Source organism: Stegodyphus dumicola, chromosome 2, assembly GCF_044657685.1.
Source record: "Stegodyphus dumicola isolate Sdum_Otavi_A_Nest chromosome 2, ASM4465768v1".
Classification (NCBI taxonomy): domain Eukaryota; kingdom Metazoa; phylum Arthropoda; class Arachnida; order Araneae; family Eresidae; genus Stegodyphus; species Stegodyphus dumicola.
In genome coordinates, this window is record NC_140769.1 from 46,322,333 (window position 1) to 46,348,236 (window position 25,904).

General features: G+C 33.8%; 1 protein-coding gene across 1 annotated transcript in view; it reads left to right on the top strand.

Annotated features, from left to right (window-relative positions):
- The window catches only part of LOC118200141 (agrin-like), a 565,036-nt gene that overhangs the window by 377,352 nt on the left and 161,780 nt on the right, over positions 1-25,904 (top strand). The window contains exons 15-16 of the mRNA XM_085810645.1: positions 16,731-16,874; positions 21,510-21,755. Coding sequence (XP_085666771.1) covers positions 16,731-16,874; positions 21,510-21,755 — 390 coding nt within the window. The remainder of the gene's footprint in view (positions 1-16,730; positions 16,875-21,509; positions 21,756-25,904) is intronic.

Here is a 25,904-nt window from a genome sequence, read left to right on the forward strand (position 1 = left end):
GGTGCTGTTCCCACACAAAAGACCACTCAGTTGCTTTTTGCGAACGTTATTTTGTTTACATTCTTTCCCTTGAACGGACCTACATGCCTTATTCACCCTAAACGAGATCTCAGAACAATAACATTCTTCCCCTTTTCAAATCAACATTCTCATCAGTTTGAATAGTCTCTCTCCTCTGTGATTCGATGAATCTTCCAGGACCCATCCTCTCCCCACCCCTGCCTTTTCTGCTATTTTTTCAAAGGCGGACACGACTCCACCTGCCTCGCAATAACAAACTCTGACGTATTTCCCCTTCAGGAATGGATTTTTCTTGGCATTCTGCCAAATACAGATCCCATCAGTTTGGGTACAAGTACTTGTTGAATAGTTTTTAAGTAAGAAGGGAGCGGAAAATTTTTAAAAATGTCTCTAAACGGCAAAGAAGCTATACATTTCTTACCTTTAATTTATTTTTGAGTTATGGTTTCATTTCATGCATTTTTCTTAACTGGTATGTCATATATCAGGACTTAGGTTGAGTTTTTGCATCTATACGGCCCACGACGATGTCACGCGCAATTTAATCTATTGCGGCGTTTACGTTGATGCGGCGTTTCTGTGCAATTTTAATTTTTTTCCCGCCATTTTTCTCGAGTGCGGCGTTTACGCTGATGCGGCCTTTCTTACGGAAATTACGGTACTATATTTTCAAAAACTGGATTCTAGAAACTGAAATATATTAAAAAAGACTATAACCGGTTCTAATTTTACTCAAATGTATCCCTGAGATTAGAACCATCAGCACAATTTACAGAAAGTATAATGGTGCAGGCATTTCCAGCTCAAAGATAACAGTATGAATGCTGTTGTTATATAGTCGAAGGTAATGCATGATGGAAGATAAATTGAATCCAAAAAAATATAAAAGGGCGCTATGTGACAGAAGTTAAATTTTACAGGAGCAACAAAAAGTTATCCCATCCCTCATAAGAATATCAGAAGACGTTTGTAAAACGCTGAACTATATGGATCCCAGTAACATCTATCTCATAATTTTTTGTTACTGACTTCTGACATCGTTATGAGGAATGGAATAATTTTCTTGTTGCTTCTGTGAAACATCACTTATGTTTTCTGTAATCATCACTCATTTAACAATTGGATTAGAAGATGTAAAAAGGGGCTAACATGTAGCCCCTTTTTACATCTTCTAATTCAATTAGCGTAGTGATTTTAATATAGTCTACTATTAAGTGATATTTGATATATTGTACAATTAAAATTTATATTAGTAAGTTTTATACTCTGATGCTGCTGAGAATTACAGGTAGCAGAAAGCCTTTCATTTAGTTAAATTAAAAAAGTCAAAGAAAGCTTAGTTTCCACGATTTAAATTATTTTTAGTTTGATCATTTAAGTAACACTTTTACTTTAAAATTGCGTGATTAGTTTTTACCAATAGCTTACAAGATAAATGTAAAAACTCTCAAGTAAAATATAGGGTCTGTCCTTAGAGCCTAGTTAAAAGATTAACGTTTTCTGACATGCGATATTTGTTAGAACAGTATATATTATCAAATGGATGAAAACAATCTATTCTGGAGAAAGGAGATCGAGACTCATGGCGGGAGGTAATTGTCTGCAGCGCAATAAATTGTCTAAGTCTCACAGTGGTACTTTTAGGCAGTACTCAGCAGATCAGAAGACTTTATTACTTAATGAGCTCAATAACAACCGGAACCACGATAAAAGAAGCTGTAAAACTGCAGCAGACTTTAATGTGTTGTGAAAGAAAGAGAATGATTTCACGGCAATGTTACATAATATGGTGATTATTGGCTGCTAAAACTAGTACATTATCTACAAAACATCCATGAAACGTTAAATTTCACTGGAGCAAGGATGATATTAAAGCTAATGTCACTTTACGTTTCTGTGTTCGTGACTTTTGCTTTCTATCTATCTTTAATAAATAAAAATGAATAGTATTCCTTAGAATACCTTCAGAGCCATCTTTTTTGTTTATGAACCATTGCACAATGGCAACTTCATTCATTTGTTCTGCTCGAATAAATTTCTTAACACTTTGAGTCTCTCTCCACAGACCTTAGTTTTGCAAAATGGATAGTATTTTCCTCTTAAATTGTAAGGAATTACTACATTTCTGCGTTCTGTGCTTTCTTGGTTAGTGCACCTAATTTTAACAACCAAGGCCAGTAGAAAAACAAGGTTAGGCTACTCTTAACGCTGACGTCAGCTACTTACAGAAATGAGAGAAAGTAGCCACCAAGTGTGTAGTTGCTTTTGAAACGACTATGAGTCAATGATTACACTAAAACGAACTCTAACACTACATAAAAAAATTCAGTGCTTATATAAAAAGAGTTGTAACGGCAGAAAATATTATAATGAGGTTGTCACAGCAGCAAATGTTAGAAGAAAGATGCGCCTAATAAACAACTATTTTATATAGAAATATATACACTGCTGATGCCATAACCGAAAATTAAAGAATGATGAGAATAATTTTTCTGAAACAAAAGCTAAAACAAAGAATATTATCTATACTTACTCTTTACACTGTATAGTGACAATAAAGAAGCAAAGTGCTAATAGAGAAGAAACTATGTTTCACATGTGATTATTTATTTGCTAAAGCTACTTATATTATTTATTATGGTCATGCAAAGGAATGCCAAAGAAAAAACACATTTACCATAAACATCTTAACAATCCTTGAAACTTCTGTAATACAGATGCGATGCATTGAAAATAAGAAAATATCAACAAAAGGCAGCGAAAGATGTACCAGAGAGACCTCTTTCCTACGATACTCGTCGTCCAACACAGGGATAAATTCGTTAGACGAGAATTTATGTTCTCCCTAAGCGACTTCAATTAAATAACCGAAGTTCAAATCTGAATGCTTGCATTCTCCCCAGCCTTGTAGTACAGTAACCTCGGTAACAACTAGAAGATCCATGATTCAAATCTTGGGAAAAAGAAAGTAAAGTTTTCAAGTTTCTTGTCGTAACCCAGAATTAAAATGCGGTGTTCGACAATTCGTCACCACCAGGAATTTTATGTCTAGTTCACTTACTTCTATTCGCTCGGTCTGTAAGTGGGATTGAATCTGAGAAATTATTGCATTTTCTCGTGAGTCTCTTGCGATGTAAGTGGTGAGCATGTTCATCTAGCAGTTGGAAGATCAGCGGCTGGTATCGCGTCAAGGACACAGTTGGTTTTTCACCTTTCTCTCTGCAAACAGCTTAATAAATCTGTACAAAAGCTTATAAAGTTAACAGATTTTTCTCTAAGTTTGCTAAATCGAAAGGGACTCGCAGATTGCAGCAATCAGATTTGATAATATTTATGTAGTACGAACTCAAGTACGGTCAAGTTAAAGTATGGTCTGTCAAAAGTTTATTCTACCCCAGAAGACAGTATTAACAAAACAAAACAAAAAAAAATTATGTTTTCCATTTTGCTCGTGCTGATATGTAGATTTCATACACTGTAATTGCAAAATTTTTCAGTAATAAATTCTGAAACTAGAAGTGACGCTTGAATCTCACAAGGTTAAGGACGCTAACAACCCACGCAATTTTAAATTTGCTTAAACTTCTTTGATTACTTAAAAACATAACAGTTAATAACCTGTTGTTAAAATATGTCTGTTTATCATCATTATACGCTATTTTCTTACAATAAAGTAAGAGAGAGAGAGAGAGAGAGAGAGAGAGTAGAACATTTAAGTGGTAGTGAAAACCACAGGAAAGAGAAAGTGAATCTGTATCTTGTATTTGTACACATAATTTTACACATTGCGTTTATTTTATTTCGTCTGTCTGCATCTGTACTGATAATGTTCTATCGATTCTAAAGCTTTGTAAATGTTTTGCATAAAATAAATAATACCTATATAAAATGAAATGTTTTTGTAACAAATAAATTCGAATGGGAAAAATCTATCGTCCATTTCAAGCAACGCAACTTTTTTTATAAGATTACATGAGTCTTCTCTGCTTTTGAGTAGTAATGCCAGCTTAATTAGACGTATTTCTTATGCGAAGTCATTACGTTAATTAAGGTTTCTTGTGAAGCTTAATGTTTGCTTAAAATGTAAATACATAAAAATTGGTAGTTCGACCCTAGTTCAGCCAGTTGCAAACAGGTAATTTGCGTATTTGATTTCCGTGTTTCTCCCCATTAGTTTTGTAAATAGTAGCCAGCTCCTCTTAGAAATCTCTCCACGAACCCATGCCTTTCCCTGAGTAGATAGGCGTCATGTGCTTTATTTTAATTAATATAACCATACACATTATTCAAGTAACCTAGGATCAGACATCACGCTTTAAAACGACTCCCGATAATTAACTATAGCGAGAAAGTGATGTCAGAATTATATCAATAGCACATATATGTACTACAGTTATTATACTATAGTATATAATACAGTTTTTTTATTTACCTTTATCTGTTATTTTACATTTCTGTCACTGCGAGTGGCGCAGTCTGAACATAAACATTAGCATACTTAAATGTTTTCGAAGTTTAGCTTTTTGTAACGAAAAGAGGTTAATTTTATAGTAATAAACAATAAAGAAGAATGTTTGCGTAAATTATATGCTCTCATGATATATCTAATTTTTGACAATTTTATTGCTGTTATTTGCAGACTGTCGAGATTATCCAGTAATTCTTTTCACATTTCCCAGAGTTTCGAAAACATTTTTTTTGGTATATATAATGAAAAAAATTCAGATTATAAGCAAACATTCCAATTTCACATAATTTAAGGATCAGTTGTAGTTTATTCTGTCAGCAGGGTAGCCTGCTTCTTTAAGGATTTGTATAAGGATACTTTCGTTACCAATGGATTAAAAAATATTCATATTTTCATCTTACAATCGATTCTGTAGCATAAAATTTTATATATTTGATAATCAGAGAGATATTTTGAGGATTTCTGTAAAGCACATTTGATTTTTAGTGGACGATTTGTCACTTGCTTATAAATATTGCAAACACTAAACTTTCTTATTGAGTCCTATACTGCAATGTGCAGAGGAAATCATTTACATTATAAATAACACATCAATATTTTAATTTTTCTTTGAAGTATGCATTTGAAAACTTAAAGAAATTTGTAGTCGGCAACTTAGAAATATCCTACATAAAAAGGCTTTTCAAAAGATCAATCACTTTCTGCTTTTTGGATTACCCTAGTACAGTATAACTTAACTGTGCAAGCAAGGAAAATAACTTTGCGTAATTTAAAAATAAAACAATGAAGATGTTAAACATAATATTGATCAATAATTCTTACTTCATTGTACGCTACTTCGTTCTTATCGAAAGAGTGAAAAAACTTGTTCTGAAGATTCTCCTGAATTCTTTCGACCAACCATTACAATTTTCACGTCGAGCAATACACTTCTAATGCATTCACCTCATAACAACAACTCTTAGGTAATGCGGGACTAAGCTCTAACGAAATTGGAGTCGACGATAAACTTTCAGAAAAATGCTTATTGGTGCTACTTTTTATGGTGAGCGTTTTCATGTTTTACTATTAACTGTTAACCATTTGCTTATACCACTTTATGTTATTTTTAAAAGAGTAGTGTTAGCATTCTATATTTTTGTGAAAAATTTACATTAACAGATACAGTTACAAATTATCAATTCACGTAAAAGTTACGTTTTCCAAAATTGTCGATGGTTTAAAGTCGCTCACTATCTTCGGAGAAGTTATAATAACCAAGGAATTCGTTTGCGGAGCATAACTTTGCAAAATGAAATTAACCATCAACAGCAAGAGATTATGTGGCTTATTTCTGACAACTACTCACAAAGATTTAAGGCAATCCACTCTCTAGAAAGGAAACAGAATTTTGGACGTGAACATTATCCTACATTAAATAAAGTTAGTGTGGGAGAAAGTTAGCCCTCCACACATCAGACGGACACTGCCAGTTATTGCAGAAAAGACTTAGCTGCAAAACGAGCTGAAACTGTCAATTAAGTGTGGGCCAAAAATATCATTCTCTAGGAGCAGCGATCTTTTTGGAGGTGAAAGCTATTTTCTGCTTGTCTACCTCAGAGTTTCTCATACTAAATGAAAGAAAGATAGTAAATAGCATTTAAGTTATGCCTTTGTTAGAAGAAACACCTGTTGAAAAAATTTTCGAATGCTTGTAAATTTTATCATCGAGCTCGGTATGACAAGTAAAATGCTTTTACTGGCTAGCTGGAAAAGCAGAAGATTCAGTACTGGTAATTTTAAGTTAATAAATATTCCTGGATACCTAAACTCAACAGTTTGGTACTGCATGCAAAAATCTCTTTTGCTCCAAAACGCCTAACCAATGGAGCAACAAAAGCAGCGATTCTATATACATTTATTTTGGCTGAGATATCATTTCAGTAGCGTTAGTAGGTGCGTTCGATAATCTTCCGGATGTTATAACTCTAATTGTCATATTTTGAAAAACTTACATAAATTAATTTAATCAGATAAATGCTTAATACATCACAACCTAATTAACAGATAAAAACGTAGTTATGGACAATTAATCCCAGATTATGTCTGTTTCACGAATTTATTTTCAGATGTAGAAACATAAAGACTGAACTCATAGTTGCGTAGGTAAGAGACACTTCATAAATTACGGCTAAGCTTCCTAATATCTTAAACGTATGTGGGCCTATTTACACTCTTAAAAAGCACTTTTAAAAATAATCCGATCATCTCGAAATTTCTATTCCAAATTCCTTCATACAAAGTATGCAAATGATTAAATTTTCCAGGCTGATGAGTGTCAACATGTACAAATTGCGGAAGGTTTATCTTTTCTTACCGTCAGCGTGGAAGCTTCCTGGAGACAAAATTAGCAATATTGCTACGATGTTCATGGTCGCATAGTAGAGATGCATGAAGCTGGCTGGTCATACGAGCAATAGGCTTCCACCTGCACCGTCGAAATACCCTAATGCCATCCTTGTCCACTATCCAACATGCTACAACCTCTCCCACATCACCCGTAGTACTTTCAAACATCTTATGGTCCTTGACTGAAGCGGGGTGGTGCTCACAGTGGCCTTTAAGACGTCCGTCTTTAAACCCACAACATCAACAGAGTCGTCTGGAGAGGGTGTCATAGCCGATCATCATAGCTCCCAACTGCTGATGAATTTCTCTTCAGTCTTTAAACACATCACCGTCGGATCCGTGTGAGGGGATCTGGCAACAGTGGTTCCAGTCAGCCTTTGTTTTACAGAGGCTCATTGCTATTACACCTGGTGTGATGGGTATGGTAGCAGATTTCAGCATATTCAATATATGCTGAAAGTTTCTTTTAAATGCGGATTCAGTGGCGTACTGTAATAGTTAGGCCATTACTAGTAAACTACAATAAACAACTAATTTAAATCCAATCAGCCACACATTCAGACTGTAGTCGTTTTTGTTTAATTTTTGTAAAAAATTAAAAATTAATTTGAAGAAAATGTTCCTAAGCATTTTCTATTAACTACTTATAAAGCAAGCAAGCAAATTTAAGCATAAGACGACTTAGCAAGTCCCCTACTGAACGGAGTGCAATATATAGAAGTTCATAATATAGGCTGTTCAGCGCTTTGGCTTTTGTTACTTGTTTCATTATCGTTCTTCCACATTTCATAGGTGTCAATAATATTTTCTCACGAACATCCGACGAGCAGTGACATTTCGGAGATACTCGTTCCTAGCCTTCAAGCCTTCAAAATTCGGCCTTCATAAAAGTCTTTTATATCAGATCAATTTATGCAAAAGTATAAGTTCTCACGAACATCCAGGTTAAGAGATTAATCTGAGCTTTACTCTGAAAATCATTTGTGCGAGCAGTCTCCATTAATGTGAAAGCTGGTTTTGGAATGCCAAGTTTTGGAATGGAAACAATACTACCCGGTTTTATTTGTGTTCCTGCTATGCTTATACTGAATTACCTGTTATTTTCTTCTTATGTAATCTTAATATACGTCTTGCAAATTTTCCGGTAGGAAACATTTATGTAGTACATTTTCTTCACTATACTTCTTTGGCAATATACTTTGCATATAATTGTAATGATTACCTTCTTAGATATTTCATAGTTGTTACACACTATTTCTAAGCCTGTACAATATATTTTGGTATGCATTTCAGAATTATTATAAGTTTTGATAATTTGTAATTAGAATTCTTCAATAGAGAGATTTATTTTGAATTAAAGTATTCGTTGCTGGACAATATGATCCCTCTGAAACATTTACCTAGCTGAAAACATTTGCCTAGAAATCAATATTAAAATACCACTACGGATATTTGTAGACAGATATATTCCGGCAAAACCGAAAGCAAGTTCTCTATGCTTTGCTTTTGGAAATATATTGAGATACTTTTTTATAAACACACTGCTAAAATATAATACATTCGTAAAAACTGAAACAGATGTATAAAAGAATGCAAACGCTTGCTCACGAAGGCTAAAAAAATATGTTTCGAATGCAAGCAAATTTTTTATAAAGAACTGAATCTTGAGGTGATATCTGTGTTCCTGGCTTTTAAGCTTTAGCAGAAATAATAACAGCAGTTTGATCTACTTTTAAAAGTTTAAGATTACTGCTTGACTTAAGTTTAAAATTACTGCTTGACTTAAGTTTAAAATTGAATAGTTATTTTAATTAACTCATAAATAATATTATTAAGAACCGCTTTTTTTTTATAAAAAAATATGTCTTTCCTATTTGTTTCTTAGAGAACGGAAATGAAATACCTTTCAATAAAATGTTTCAGTCGGAATACATTTCTAATTAAAGAAACAAATATTTCAAGATTCATACTTACCAAACAAATGAAAGAGTCATGTTTATCAAAAATTCCAACAGTCATGCTTAAAAATGCAAAATTGCAAGAGACATGCTTATCAGAAATATGTAGTAAGAATAATTTTTATCAAACAAATATGCAGTAAGAATCATATTTGTCAAATAAATATTGTTGCGCATCTTACGGGTTTGTGGATTTGGAGTGTGATTAACGACAACACTTGATGACGAATGAAAACACAATTTATTAGCCAGTAACTCAGAAACGATCAGCAACACATTCTTCAGGCTATCAGGCTATAACGGTGAAGACAGCTTCAAGGCAAAGAACTAGAATACAGTTCCCGGCTCGTTTCTGTCGTTCTCGGAACTCAACGTACTCTCGAGACTCTCCCCGCTGCAACTCGCGATGCACTCGACGACCAACTCGACACTATACTGACGATCAACTCGATAGACTACGAGACACTCCCTACTACGCATACCAGCAGCATTTATACAGCTTTCGCCCTGCCTTCGCCAAACCGGTAAGAATTCGTTCCAGAAGGTTCTCCCTCCGTCTATGACGTATGACTGATTTTGTCGCCAAACGGGCGATTTAGCGCCAAATATGGCAACACTACCTTCCCTTGCCATTTTCTAGTAACCGTGAACTCGCTTTGCGGGGAAGCTGTCTTACCGTGGCTGGGCCTTTCGTAACAATATATTGCAAGCATCATTTAAGTATCGTTTAAATGCTAAGAATTATGAAATAATAGGAATATTCTTCTTAGAAAGTACGGTTCGTTAAGGTTATTATCAAAATATACTACCTAAGGTTTACTACACATGTCACATTTTATGATTTTTTGAAGTATGGCGTTCTTAAATATCACATGCATATTCAAATATACGCGGGGAATTTCTTTATATTTCAGAGACTATAGCTCCTATATGACTTTCATGATCATTAATTTGATGTCCATATCGCTTCTTGAACACTAAAGTTCATCTGAGTGCCTATATTACGCGGAAAAAGCCCTGCATTTTATAGTTACCACATTCCCAATAAAATTGTTTCTGGTTTATTTGATATTTATTTCAAATATGTAAACGAAGTCCTATAATTTTGTCTGTCAAGATTTAAACACTTTTAATATTCCTACTTTGAAGCATTTTAAAATATTAATGACCCCAAAATACGTTACAGCATAAATTAAAAGGCTATGTAGCATTTTGTGAATAGTCAAACACAGGATAATGAGAGGGATCTTTTTCTAATGCACGAGAAATTTGTCTTTATAAGCAGTTGAGCAGACATTACAGAGTTTCAACAAATTCTTACTTTTATTTTCAATATTTGGAGACCATTTAGTTTAGAGAAATTAGCGTGTTTCATTTAAAGAAATTTTAAGAAATATCACACCAGATATGTAGAAGTCAAGGAATCTCCTGACTTAATTATGATGCTAAAATGTGCTTGATATAAAATATAAATTTATATTTTGCTAAAAATAACAATACAGTTGTTCTCTCTTATCTGTGAAATAATGCAGCCAAACATTTTTTGGAATGCTCTAGATTAAGGTAAATTCACAAAAATAAAAATATCAAGGTAGTTTTAAATCTTAAAAAAAAAAGACAAAAAAAGGTTAATGAATTCGCAATTTCACTCTTAGAGATAACGGTGCTCAAATGAACCAACTCTGTCTCTCTACGTCAGTCTTTATCATACATCATGCATGCGTGTTTCATACTGATGTTTTATGTCTTATACATCGCTTTGACGAAAATCAATGAATTATTTTTATTTTCTGCCATTCCTCGAACTCACTGCTATTGTATACAATAAATGAATGGCATTTTAAGACTTTTACGGTGCCTTCAGGAAAAGGATAAATCTGAGTGTCGTTTTCATTTACGTTGAGAGCTACGTACTAGAGGAAGAGAGTAATATAGATATTGTTGCTTGTGTAAAGGTTCGTAATAGACTGAATGCACACAGGACCGATGATAGCTTGATAAAATTTATTTAAACAAAAGGAACAATTTACAGTTATAGAACTTTCAACAAAAATATTCGTACAGTTCTTCTCAGTATCCCAGAGCACATTCAGTAGTTACGCTTCAAACTACTAAGAATGTTAAACGCAACGCAATGCAAAGCGCATCTAAAGAGCTAAGATCACACGGATATAATCTCAATAGTCCGAAGTCGACGCTGAACTTTTTTGTTTTCGAACGGCCGGCACAAGTCGTCATAGACGTTGGTAACTACTAAGGCCAGAAGCGGTGGACGCTTTATTATGGAGCCACCGAATTGGTGAGCCATCTTTGCAGTCGACTCTGAACTGATACTGATGCTTCCTCCAGTCTTATACAGTTTTCCCCCAGCCGCCGAGAAATATCTAGTACTTCTCGAAATTATTGAAAGGCATATGTTTACATATAGAGATTAATTACATTTATTCAGTCACAATACCAGTTACATTTATACATAGACCGCACCAAAATGTCGCTAAGTTTAGCGACTTTTTGCGATTTCTCGTTAATTTGGGGACAAAAAAATTAGTCACCAAAGCAGCGATATCTCTCCAAACTGATGACGATAAAAATTTTAACATTTACTGAATGTTAAATAGACTTGTAATTTATTTTCCTGTAATTTATTTTTCTGACAGGGCATCGTCTTTTATAAGCATCTCATGTTGAATTATGCGAAAAATGCCATGATTTTAAACACAACATCACACACCAAAAAATCATTTTGACATTTTGTCAAAATGATTTTTTGGCATTTCAAAGAAAGAGACTTGCTTTAGAACACTGTGCTGTAAAATTTTTAAAAATATCGTTATCATTATGTACAAGGTTTCTGAAATTGAACTATCACGCTATCAGATTAGAATCATCATTTACTTCCAGTTCTGCTGTAGAAAGTCAGCTACAGAATGTCACTAAATCACGTATACAGCTTAAGGTACCAATGTTGTATTATATGACATTAGTCGGTACCGAAAGTTCAAAAACAAGGACTATGACATTCAAGAAGTAGAACGCTCTGGCCAGCCTACTGATGTTGACGAGGCCCGCCTGCGTGAACTTATGGACGAACAACTACTTGAAAGCTTTCTAAGGAGTTAGATGTTAGAGCCATGTCCATTAGTAGCGCTATACATCTCATAAACCTGACGTACAATTTCAATCGCTGGGTGCCGCAAGAGCTGAATCAAGCAGATAAAAACAAACGTGTTCGGGTCAGCACTAATCTGCTCTCATATCAAATCAAGTACAAAATTCTGGAGCAGATCGTCACTTGCGATGATGAGTGGGCTTATTTTAAAAACACATAGCAAAAAGGGGATTGGTAAGCGCCCTGTGATCCCGTCGACAATTTCGCAAAACGCAATTTGTCTAACAAATAGATCATGCTTTGTATCTGGTAGGACTGCCTAGCTATTATTCACAAAGAGTATCAGGAAAAAGGTAAAACCCTTGACAGCAAGGTGTACAGCGAGATGCTAGTCCAAGTTGACGCTGCTATCAAGAAAAAATATCCTATTTAGTTCTTACGCAAAAAGGTGATGTTCCATCAAGATAATGCAAGCCCGCTTGTGTCTGCATTCACCGGCTGTACTCTGCACGGGCTCTTTGTCATACCCACCATATAACACCGACATCGCTCCTTCGAACTTCTACTCTTTTTCGCACCTGCAGCTGCATTTTGCAAGTGCTATCTTCCATTCTGCACAGAGCATCCGAAATGAGGCCGATCTGTTTTTGGACTCGCGGCCACTAAGCTTCTGGGCCGAAGACTTTGAAAAACTACTAAAACGTTTCCAAAAAATCATAGATTTGGGTGGTGATTACTACCCGCACTAGGGGAACTGCTTTAAATTTTTTGTCAAATTTATTAAGAATGATTTTTGGAGAAAAAAGATTTCGTTACAACCAATTATTCATCGCATTCTTTTTCAGAAAGGTAACAAAATTCTTAGTACAATAAAATGAAACATGATCTTTCTTTTTTGTTACAAGACGTTGATAACAAAACAGGGTTTGATTCGAAATTTCTCTTATATATTAATGTACTAAATGCTTATCCAGAATTTGATAGATAGCTTTAACTTTATTAACATTTTAAGTAGAAACTGTAATTTTAAAATACTTATGCATAGTTCTATACACTCTCTTTTATATCAGTAAATTTACTTGAAACCATAATGCTTATTTATTTAGAAAGAATTTAATAAATTTAAGTTGTACAGAAAGTTTAAGCGACTATATTGGTCATTGATTATTTATACATTTTTATTTGTGTTTAACAGTAATAAATTTTAGGTACTTGGTAGAGTTTTATATTTTATTAAATATATGGCAACGTTTTATATTTCGTTAAATTAATATTAAACTTTCATTCAACATATTTAAAATTTAAAGAGCAGTGCAGTCTGAAATGCATAGGCAGTACCTGTAAGTATATATAACGTATGTGTAACGTATATATTTATATTATACGTTTTTATGAAGGTTACTGAATGAGGTTTTATTACTTCTTATTGAAATGAATGAATATTTATTATTTAAAATATTTCAAAATATTTTCTGAAATAATGAAAAATCAAATTCTACTGTGCATTCAAATATGGAAAATATTCTGTAATCAAACTTTCAAGCAAGAAATTGCTGTCAGGGCAACATCCAAAACATATATCCAAAAGAGTCTTCCAAAATGAATTTCTGACCTACAGACACCTCGATAATTCTTTTATTAAAATCATTTATAAAAGATATATTTAAAAATGTAATCATAATATTCGTTTTAAAGGTACCAGCTCCATTAATAGTCGAAAGGTTATGTTTGCTGAATGCTGGTAGTTTGACCTGGATTCTATTCTAGGCAAACTGGTTGGATGCATGGTTGGGTTCTTGGATTGTCCTATGTGTAAGATGACTAAGAGCCAGTTTATCTCAGAAAAATCTCCAGGAAGATCTCCCTTTCTTGAGATGATACCCTAGTGTGCTTTGACACATTCGAATAATCTTATCTAACCAGACCATCTTGAAACTTGCAATAAATGATAAACTGCTTTTATGCTAAAAGAAATTGTATTTATATGAGGTTAGGAACTAAAAACATTTCTTATAATTCAGAAATTCAAGAAGTGATTTCAACGAGTTTCGGCAAGCGGCGGAAAATTTCCCACGGATTTTCATGAAAATTTCAAGTACAAATACAAAATCATGCTAGAAAAAGTGGCCCTGAAACCGGAACTGAATTACGCTTGTTATACATCCAATATTTTGCTATAATATCCCTGCATTATACACTACCAGTAAAGAATATTCTATTTAACTCTGATCCAGCCTCTAGTATTACAACAATTTCATATGCGTAATTTTAAGAACATGTGGTTAAAAGAAACAAGCAGATGGCATGGAAAATTTTCTTAAATCTCCAAATAACATTTTCCGGGATTTTTGACTTTTTGCCAGCTGAAACGTTTACTGAAAGATGGCGGGTCACTATAAAAGAAGATTGGCAGAAAGGTAGACTATGATAGTGGTCGCTTCTCGGCCTTTTGGCTAAGATCTAAGTGTAGTTGTCTAAACTTTGGCAGAAAAGGAGATTGTCTCTGGAAAAGAAGACTAACAGAGATGAAGACTAGGATAGTAGTCTAAACTTAATGGCAGAAAGGAAACTGTGATAGTGTTTTATAACTGATGGAAGAAAAGAAGATTATGGTCTAAATTTGATGATGATATTTTATGAAAAAGTCTTCTACCTTAGAACGTTGCAGGTAGAAAAGCTGTACTTAACAATCAGGACTTTGATATTGGCCAGGAATTTACCCAGCTATGTTCAACAATAAGGACTTTGATTTTTCTTATTTGATTTGATTTTTATTTTACTATTTTGTCTTTTCTTTGTTTAATAATGAAACTTAGGATATAATACTTCATTGCCTCATAGTCTAAGCATTCAGATTCTGAATATCAGTCTAAGCATTTAAGTTATATAGTTAGTGATTAAAAGCTCAAATGTAACAAAATTACTTTTTCTAAACTATCAAAAATTTGAAAAAAGTGATACTCAATAAAGAAAGGAGAACAAAAGTCCAGGCGGAGAGATTTAAATTTCTCGAACTTCCAAGTTGTACTATGGCCCAAAACAGAGTTTAGTTGAGACACATTTCAAATGTATCTTTATTATACCTTTCTTAAATTTGAAAAAGAAGTATTATCTGGTGACTTTTGAAAAAAGATGTTAAATCCGAACTTTAACGCTAGATTTGGAGAGAAAAAAACACCTTTTAAATATTTCTTGCTGCAGATAACTTATCATAATAACTAACCATGCAGAATAAATTTATCTTCTCCCTATAAGTGAGGCTAAATCTAAAGCATAAAAAGTAAAGAAATATTCCGAAGTCTAAACCTTTTAAATAACGTAATAAATTTTTGTTGCTATTTGCTGAAAATTGTGCCTTCGTCATAAAGCTTAACGTAAAGAGAGTTAAAGGGAAAAATCAGAGGAGTTAAAAGCAACAAACGGAAGTCTGCATCTACTTTAAAATAAATCCAGTTACTTCACAGAATACTCCAATAAGATAAACTACCTTAGTAAGAAAAATAAACATATTTTATTTTCCTTTCCGCTTTTCCAGGAGAAAAAAATGTAAATGGGGAATGCAAATAGAGCAGTTGCTAGTTCATGCATGAAAATAAGCATTACTGGAGTTACGTTTTTAAAAAATTAATCTTTTTGGAATAAAAAAAGTGAAATGTTTGCCTAATATAAGCTTATTTTATTGATGAGTAACTGTACTTTTTAAAAGATTTCACAAAAAATATCAGATAACGCTTTAAACAGCAGATTTTTGCAAAAGATTTAAGTGAGCATTTTTTCAAAAACAATGTCTACATAATGTGCCGGCCAGACAGGAAAGTAATTAGCAATTTTGACTGCCGTGCGGAAAAGGCAACTGTGCCCACCTATTAGCTACCTTCATAAGTATGTGACCAGAACTTCCGGCCTTAGCAGTGGCCAACGCCTCTAACATCTAGTTCCTTCCATTGGAATTATATACGTAATAGAGTCTATAATAGAACGCAGGCGGTTGAATTCGAAATGAACAGCGAGAATTCTTATGGCTTATGGAATTTTATGCATTGGAGATGTTGAAACTCCAATACACAATGAATAAGAAATTACGCAGTCGATGTATATTTAATTCAACTTTTATTTCAGTAAACATGTTGCGGCCACAAACAAGTTGGCACATTTTTTATGCCTATTCCAAAAGTTTACATTTTTGATAAATCTGCAGTAAGGAAGAAGGGGCAGATAGATTGCAGTCTAGTTAGGTCAAAGTGTGGAAAGCAAGTGCGTTCTGTTGAGGGTGAACTCTTAATTCCGACTGAGTTAGTTTTGGTTCTCAATGCTATTTTATTGGATAATTAATATTACTGCAAAATTACTATTGGCTATTTGAGTTTTAGTTCCATTTACATGATCAGAATTATGTAAGAGTCATATGGCATGGATTAATCTCGAAATGACGCAGTGCAGAGATATTACCATTTTTAGAATGGAGAAGGAAAATTAATTTAACGCTGCTAATTTAATCTTTTACATATTCTGTATTTTTCTTACATATATATGTATACAAAATGTACACTTCGGTTATTTTAAATATTTTAGATGTAATTCTTCACCTACATCTAGAATGCTAAGTTTATGTAATTTTTTTTAAAAATATAAAAATTAACATTGCTGATTATGTCAATAATACTCCAAAATCACTTCTTTGCTAAGCAAATTGTGTGTATATTTTTATTAAATAAAGTGATATTTTATTATTTGAAAGAATAAAATGTGTTTTATGTGTGTTTAATATAATGGGGTTTCTTTATAGCCTGTTCTTGCAATTTATATGGTTCCGTTCGAGATGACTGCGAGCAAATGACTGGGCGTTGTGTCTGCAAGCATGGAATACAAGGCATGAAATGTGACATTTGCCCTATAGGAACTATTTTGAGTCAAGATGGTTGCATGGATGGTAAGTTTTAAAACCAAATTTTTAATATTAATTAGAATTAGATTTCAAAACTTTAATGCAACAGTTGTGATGCAGCAACCTAAAATTATTCTAAAGTCCATCTAGCGGTTTTAAATTTCTTGCATCTAGACTAATAGCATTACTTTTAGGTTTAAAATTTTTCATTAATATATATACATATGTACTTTTCCAAAAGATATTTGCAATAAAATGCCTCTCATCCCAAATCGTGAACTGACTGCAAAATTAAGCTGAAAAATTAGTAATTTTCTAATTTTAAATGGATTTACATTTTTCTTTGCATTTTTATTTTATTTATTTTTATTTTTCTTTATTTAAAAGTAAAATTGTATTTTGTATTTGTAAACAATGATAACAGCATACTGCATGGAAAAATAATTTCAGGTGAAATCTCTATTCAGGAGAGAGTATAAACATTTATGGATGGATCATGTCAAACGAAACTTCCCCTGAGTAAAATATAAATAGAAAACTAAGAACAGTAACATGAAAGATTTCAATATGTCATTATAAATCTTGCATTACTTTAGAAGGGAATTCGGCTCTAGTGTAGAATTGGGTGCTTCTTCGATTGGGGACACATTTTGTTCAGTTTTGGTGATGAAACACAATTTCTGGCTACCCTGATAGTTTTAACTTGGTTTTAGCTTCCTGATTTTTTTTAAGTGAAAATACATCGACGTGCATTCCTGGCGCCGATCTTGGCGTTAAAACAGAATCGCCCAAAAACAAAGAGCACCCAATTGTAAACTTTTACTGTCGACTTTTGCCATTCGGTGAGAGATGGTTGTTATGTGCTACTCAAAATTAATTGAAGAAAAACCTCCAAGCGTCTTTTGAATTTAAAATTTGCCACTTTTTCTGAAACTTAAAGATGTGTATTATTTGCTTATTGTGATTTAACTATATGGTGTTTAAACAAAAATTTTAAATTTTATTAATTATTCTTTAAATATTTAGAATAGTAGATATAGTACGATTAAGATTAAAAACGGGTAATTCAACGTGAAAAACCCTGTTTTGAAAAAGAGAAGAATTTACAGTTATCGTAGGGTCACGTTATTCTGAGTAATACAATCAATCTTAAAATTTTTCAATTATCTCACGAATATGAAGCCGAAAACAAGTTTTCAGAGGACGCTAGATAAGTGATTTAAGTACTGGTGTGGATTTATTCACTTTTGGAGTTTTCAAGTGGATCTACTTGGTTATACAGAATATCTATGTTCGGCCATACTACATTCGAAAGGAAGTATTCTCTTTCATTAAAGCCCAGTCCAGGCTCTCCTATTTGAGGAGTTTTTCAAAATGTCTCATTTCAATCTGGCGGATACTAGGTAATCTGGGATAGGTGTGGGTGGTACCCGTTTCAACCTTATTCAAGGACCACGTTAAAACGAAAATGTGATAGGATGTAACTTTGAAGTATGTCTTAAATGCTTGGCGTTTCGCAATGGCGTTTCGTCCTTACCCCTTCATGTTCAGATATTATTTAAATGCAGCTTTGATGTCACTGGTATTGATGTCTATTATAGTAAACATGGAAAAGTTCTTATAAAATAACAACATACGGTAAAATATATTATAATTCTGCCAAGCTTCCGTCTTTAAAAAGCTGAAATGTGTGATTGAAGTTTAATATTGTCACCTTAATCACCTCCTGCAGAAGGTAAGAGAAGGCCTTATGTGGCATGATCCTTGTTGCCACCTGCAGAAGGCCTAGAATGGGAAAAACTGACATGGGACATCTTGTTTTCTTCGCATCTTAAACTGACACCTTCTTTTACATACTTTTTTCTTACTATTGTTCTAAGATCAGTAACTAAATTAACTAATATTGAAATATAATAAAATATAGCTAGATATTAAAGGGTATGTCAGCATGGTATTTAATTCCATTTCATGTTTGCCGAAATACAGTAACTTATCAGAAATCAATGATAGTGCTTTCAACAGTTAGCTTTACGTCAATGATATTTTTCTGATATAAAATTTAGAAAATATGGATTAAACACATATTTTTATGAATCAATAATATATTTTCAACTGAATGATGATAGGTTTTTGAAATCAAGACAACTTAAGTATAAATTATTTTCTCTTTTATTTTTCTGCTCTGCTTTCTGAAAGTACTCTTATACCTTACAGTAATTAAAAACACGAAACCAAATTTCAAAAGTAAATAAAAGTTTTAGTTTTATATTATCGTAGTCATTCAGAGTAAGTTAGCTGTTTCGGCCGCTTTTTAGGTTACAAACGTAACTATTGGAAATTGGATTTTCTAGAACAATGAAACCAGAACTCAGTTTCAAATTTTAATCTGTTAAGATTTTTAGTCAACGTGAACCATTGTCTTAATATTTTTGCAAAAAGCCTGAATCTTTTATCGCAAAAAAAAAAATCGATTTCTACTTTAATTTCATCATGCAGAATAAAACTTTTTGTTCTGTAACCTCGACGTAAACTACGTGTCTAACGCACTTAGTTACGTCTTTAGTGCGTAAACTAAGTGCAAGACAGCAATTTATTGATCACCAGATCATTCCTGCAAAGAAAGAAATACCCACAGTATTTTGCTGTAATAATAAAATAATTTACTGTACATCAAAGAATCCTTTTAGCTGACCAGTGTTGTCATTCAAAGGCAGGCGCAGACTAGTTTCAATACTACCTATAAGAGGGTTCTGTAAAAATACAATTTAACATTTTATGTAGTACGGTAGGGTAGAAATTCTAATTAGCAAAATAAGAATTAAACTATGATAAATCAAAACGAAACAAAAAGAAAAATATTTTTCAAGAAAGCATGATAAAATACACGATGAAAAAAACATTTGGTGTACATTTACTGAAAGTGTTAAAAGTATTGTAAACACTCATTGATACGATATTGCAACACCGCGCTATTTTAAAATGACTGAAATGCACTAAACCAAAATGAATTTAACGGTCAAAATAAAATACTGAAATTATTCCTGACATTAAGCATTTTTAGTGCTCTTGAACATGAGTATTTTGACATGGTACTAAGAAATCAACTTGCATTGACCCCCAAATATTTAGAGAAGTTATGATGCGTTGATCAGAGTAGAAATTTGTAAGTCAATGACTAATCAATTATTAAAATTTAAAAATCAATAATAAATCTCTTAATATATAATGAAACTGATCTGTCATATCGAATAGTTTTGGAGAAATGAACAAATAAAATGAAATAAGCGAAGAGATAATTTCGGCTGAGAGATAGCTGTAAAATTGTTCAAAAGAAAGTTCTTCCCGAAATGAAACAGAAATGAAAGCGTATATATAAATTTTGTTTTATCTTAATGCAAAACATTATTTTCCATTTGTTTTCATCACCATACATAAAATGTAATACTGGACTAATGCTCGTCAACGCGAACTATAAGCTTCTGTTGTCTCATGTAGTTTGGGGACATTCGTCTAATCATTGCCTTCTGAATTAAACACGATTCGGGTACGAATTCTTTCGGTTCCTCAATTGTCTGTGGCCTATGCTTACAGTTTAACTATTATGAATGCTCCATAAGAAATGGGTAATTTTCCGTTCTGCTTCCGTCACGCTTTTTGGCGCTTGTGAAAGACAAGCCAAAAACACGCCTAGACAGAATCATAGCGTCATCTGGAGACCAAACTATTTATCTGCTCACATACACATAAAAATATATGGCACGTACATAGAGGAAAGTGCATATACAAATGCGTGGCAGGTGCATAACGGAAAAGTACGGAAATTAGGTAATTCTATGAGAAATATTTTTACAATGTCAATGTGTTTCAAAACGTGGTGATACTGCATGAATACAACAGTTAACCAGATCTCTTTATTCATGATTATTTTAGTGTAAAGACACTTTTGTAGAGTCACTAGGTTTTTTTTTTGTACCTAGAAGGAATGAAAAACACGCAACGCCGTCGCCGGGATTCGAACTTCGGACCTCCTGGACGTGTCGAGAAGGCTTCCATTCACACCACGAAGACTTGCAGGAAGAAGGGAAAAATATATTGCAAGTTAAACGTTGAAGTTTTTAATAGAAAGACAGCAGGCAGTTAGGGAACTGAAAGATGTTCAAAGTAATCGCAGCTGCTTGGAAGCATGAATAGGCCAACAGTCATTTGGGGAACATCATGGAAAAAAATATATATAAAAAAAGGAAATAACACAGCAATAAACAATTGCGTTCAGATTTTCCATACTATTACTTTTTTATCTAGTGTTGATGGATTTATGCTATTTCTTTCATGTAATTACACTAGGTTCATTTAAATGGACGTCAGTTATACGAGATATGTCTTATTCCTTCTAATTTTGTGTCACATGTCAAAATGTTAACGTACTAGAATAAGTCATTACATAGAATGAAACTAGGCAGTTAAAGGAATAGGTACACATAAAGAACACTATTATTTAAAAAAGTAATTCAATTCTAAATTCAAACTTATTTTTTAAATTTTTAAGGATCTGAAATCACATATAGACATTAAAACATATTTTCTCCAACTGTACTATATTTTTCTTTTCCTTATACGTTTAATCTTCATTATTTATCCATAAAACGTATTTACATTTATAATAAAATATTACTTTCATAGAATCGATCGCCCAACCTGTGAGCGGTTCTTGCGAAGACTTGATGTGTTTTTACGGTGCCCAATGTAGAGAAACACAAGACGATCAAGCCCAGTGTGTCTGCGAATTCAACTGCTCTCCCGAGGACAATAAAGATTTAGTTTGTGGATCAGATGGAACCACCTATGGTTCAGAATGCCAGATGAAATTATTTAGTTGCCGATATCAACGAACTATATCAGTAGCCTACCGTGCACCCTGTCCTAAAGGTAAGCTTCGAAGTTTATTTATTGAAATAATTTGAAAGCTATACCTAATCTAATTATAATAATTGATCTAATTAGAATTCAAGTTTAACTCTTAGTAATGCGTAAATTTTATTATTGCATAAAATGAAATACTATATTGAAAATTTAAGTCTTCTATCTTTCTAAATTAAGAAGCAATCATAAAAGTAGGTTTTCCTTAAACTCTTTGTGTACCAATTTTAGTGTAATAGGATCATTTTTACTTCCTTGTGCGGATAAAAAGAAAGTGTGGTACTCGCAAACAATTTCGGGTATCCAACTTCAGTAGAAATATCCATTTTGATCGTTCCCGAACTCATTCAGACGTTTTTTTTCCATGACATCATCTGTCTTACATCTGTCACGTACATATGCATCTCTCACATAACTCAAAAACGATTAGCCGTAGAACTTTGAAATTTTGTATATGGGACGCACTATGCACCTCACTTTCTTATTGCAGTTGGCAGTGCAAAACGTATTGTTACTAATTTGGTATTTAAAAAGCTAATGTTAGTTCAATTATAAATTAAATGGTTTTATTTCTCGCGCAGTGCAGCGCATGACGAATATGAAAAGAAAGCTAAGCCGGAAAATTGAAAATACAAGAGCGCGTGCATTAAATAAATAAATATCTCTTTTTGATTTCGAGAAAGTACTAGAAAATTCTAGCGCGTGATTTTAAAATCTTATAAAAGGAGGAAAACATCTCAGTTCGAGTTACACAGTAGTACGTAGTGCAGGAGAAGTTCGATACGAAAGTTGTTTGAGTTCGTATTATTATTTTACTCTACAAGTGTGATTCTAAAATTTAGGAAGTGAAGGAAATTTATTTATAAATAGTAAGTGTTTTTCGTTGCTCTCTTTCGAGAGGTGTACTTGGAGTAGCTCATCTGGAAAAGTTCGTGAGTATATTTTTTATTTCTACGCTTTCATTATGGGCATTGTCTTGTACATCGATAGGGTAGCTTGACTTAATAAATATGGATAAGATAAATGATTTAGCAATCCTTAATAAGCGCGATATTGTTGAGAATATTCTTAAACATGGCACGATTGAGGATTGTAGGCAGATTATGTCTGAATTTAACTTAGCGTTTAACACGCTTAGAAATGGCTTACGGAAAATCACCCCAGAAATGGAGCAATGGCTCCAAAAAACCTATGCAGAGCTTGAGAAGTGTGTAGCGAGTAAACAAACTGCAGGAGATTCAATGCAAAATATCTGCGGTAGCATCCCGTTAGTTAATACTAGCAATGATTCGACATCTAATCAAACTACAAAGCAACCCAAACCAGTTTCAAATGTTATTCAGGAAATAAGCAAAATAAATAATTATAATGAAAAATGGATTACACCCAAAAAATACCACAAACGCACACTTAGTGAAAGCAGCAACGCTTCAATGACGTCAACCAAAAATAAATACGCTTCACTAAAAATAGATGATAAAATGGACACTACAAATGTTAGTTCGCTAAACTCACAAGAAGACAGTACTAATAATGAAGGTGATTTCATTACGCCCAACAAAAAGGCTAACAGAATTCCGCCGATTATCATTAAGAGTTGTAATAAAAAAATTATCTGTTCACACCAAACCCGAGGACATTATGGAAGAACTAATAGATAATAACATCCCGGTTTAAACAGTAAGACAAGTTACCAAGAAAATAGACAATGAAATTGTCAAACTACCCACTTTCATGGTTGAAGTCAAACGCAGCATAGAAGGCAAGAAAATATACAACATAACGCATATTCTAGATTTGGCTGTTAAAATTACTCCCTTCAGACCCACTCCAGGACACAAACAGTGTCACCACTGTCAGAGGTATGGCCACAGTCGTGCTCACTGTAAGCACAAGCCCAGGTGTTTAAAATGCTGGCAAAAACATATTACTACTACATGCACAAAAGACAGAAACTTACCCGGCAAATGTTGCCTCTGCGGAGGCCCCCACATTAGTTCGTACCGTGGTTGCGAAATGCATCCGGATAACTTGAAAAGAAAAATTGCAGAAAAAGAATTCCAAAAAGAAGCGAGAAACTTCAAAAAATAGTCCCCCTGATATCAACTTAGAAAATTTCCCACCTCTGCCAAGAAGAAACATAACCCAAAATAGCAGTGAAAATGTTAATGAGCAGAATGCTTCATCCACCAATCAGGACGCAGCTGTCGAAAGTGAGAACTTAGGCTCCGTTTCCGATTTCATAATTTGGCTGAAGAAATTATTCCTGCAAGGAAAAAATCTCTTCGAGCGGTTCTTAAAATCTAAATCAATATTGGAAAAAATCCAAGTCGGCTGAGAAGCCTTTGAACTTTTATCAAGCATCAATTATGAATTTTAACCACATTAACTGTAATTCAAGAACTCACCTCACTGCCCCCAGCAGTTTAAACCTCGCATTTTTAACGCCAACGGTATTCGCCACAAGAACGTTGAAGTTGCAAACTTCCTTAATCACCATAATATTGATGTGTTTCTAGTGAATGAAACTTGGCTCAGACCTAATGATAAGTTCAAGATCAATGGTTACAACGCATTCAGGACGGACAGAGACCATATCAGGGGTGGCGGTACTATGATATTAATTAAAAGGCATCTGCACGCCAACGAGTTTAATATTCCCAATAGCAGCAGCATTGAAACCACTGCGATCGTTGTGCATTCGCGCACAAATGAGCTGATTGTCATCATCTCGGCTTATAATCCCCCCAGAAACATTCTCACCAACAATGACTTGCAAATTTTTAACAATATCACTCACCCTGTTATTATAGCAGGGGACCTGAATTCTAAACATCATAGCTGGAATTCTCAAAGAAATAACACAAATGGCAACAAACTTTATAGCTATGTTCTTACGAATGACCTTAGAATTTTTGGACCAACGGAACCTACCAGGTATCATCATACAGGCAGCTCGGATGTTCTCGACATTGTTATTACAAAAAATATCCAGCAAATCCCTTTCCTACAGGTGATTAATCAATTAACCTCTGACCATCTCCCTGTTAAATTTACTTACCATGGCTTTGAGAAGACCTTGCCTTTAAAGAAAATTATAAACTGGCAGAAATTCAATAATTCTCTGGAACAATTACCTGCACACCCGGCTCTTGCTGATATTGTAGACATTGAGTACAATATCACAAAGATCAATAGTAAAATTAAGAAAGCCCTTGATGATTCCACCAAATTCAAAGATTATAAGAAAGACAAGCTCCCCGACCACATCATTGAGAAAATAAAAGACAAAAACCGCACAGCAAAAATATGGCGAAGAACAGGCGATCCCACTGTTAAAAGAAATCTGAACAGAGAAATTAGGAACATCAAGACCCTCCTTCTAGAGTACAGATCAAATTGTTGGGACCATTTCTTAGACTCCATGGATTTCTCTCCAAATACAGTCTGGCGTATTGGAAATTCCTTAAGGAATAATAATAACAGAAATATTGGTCCTCTCCACACCAGTAGTGGAATTGCTTATTCTGAACATGACATGGCTGAAGCCCTTGCGCAGCATCTAGAAAAGACTTTCACCAATCATGCCTCTAATAATGATGAGACAGATCAAGAAGTCGATAATTTCATTAACCACCTAGCTGACAGAAATTGTAATAATCACTTCAACCCAACTTATCCAACAGAAATAAGTAATATAATTAGCAACTTGAAGTCCAGGAAAGCTCCCGGCTACGATAGCATCACCAATACGGTTCTCAAAGCTCTCCCAAGAACCTACATAGTCCTCATTACAAACATAGTCAATGCTTGTAGGAGGCTCAATTACTTTCCGCAACAGTGGAAGCACGTGCAGATAATTACGTTTGTCAAGCCGGGGAAAACCCAAAGGACTTAAACTCCTACCGTCCGATCAGCCTTCTCCCCAGTTTGGGAAAGGTATTTGAGCGTGTGCTCCAAAAGAGATTAACTCAACATCTAGAGGATAAGATAATTATATGTAAAGAGCAGTTTGGTTTTAGAGCCGGTCATAGTACCGTGCACCAACTGCTGAACGTTACAGAATTTATTGCAGACTCCTTCGCAAAAAAGAACACAATCGCCAGCTGCTTTCTAGATCTAGAAAAAGCATTTGACAAGGTGTGGCATGAGGGTCTC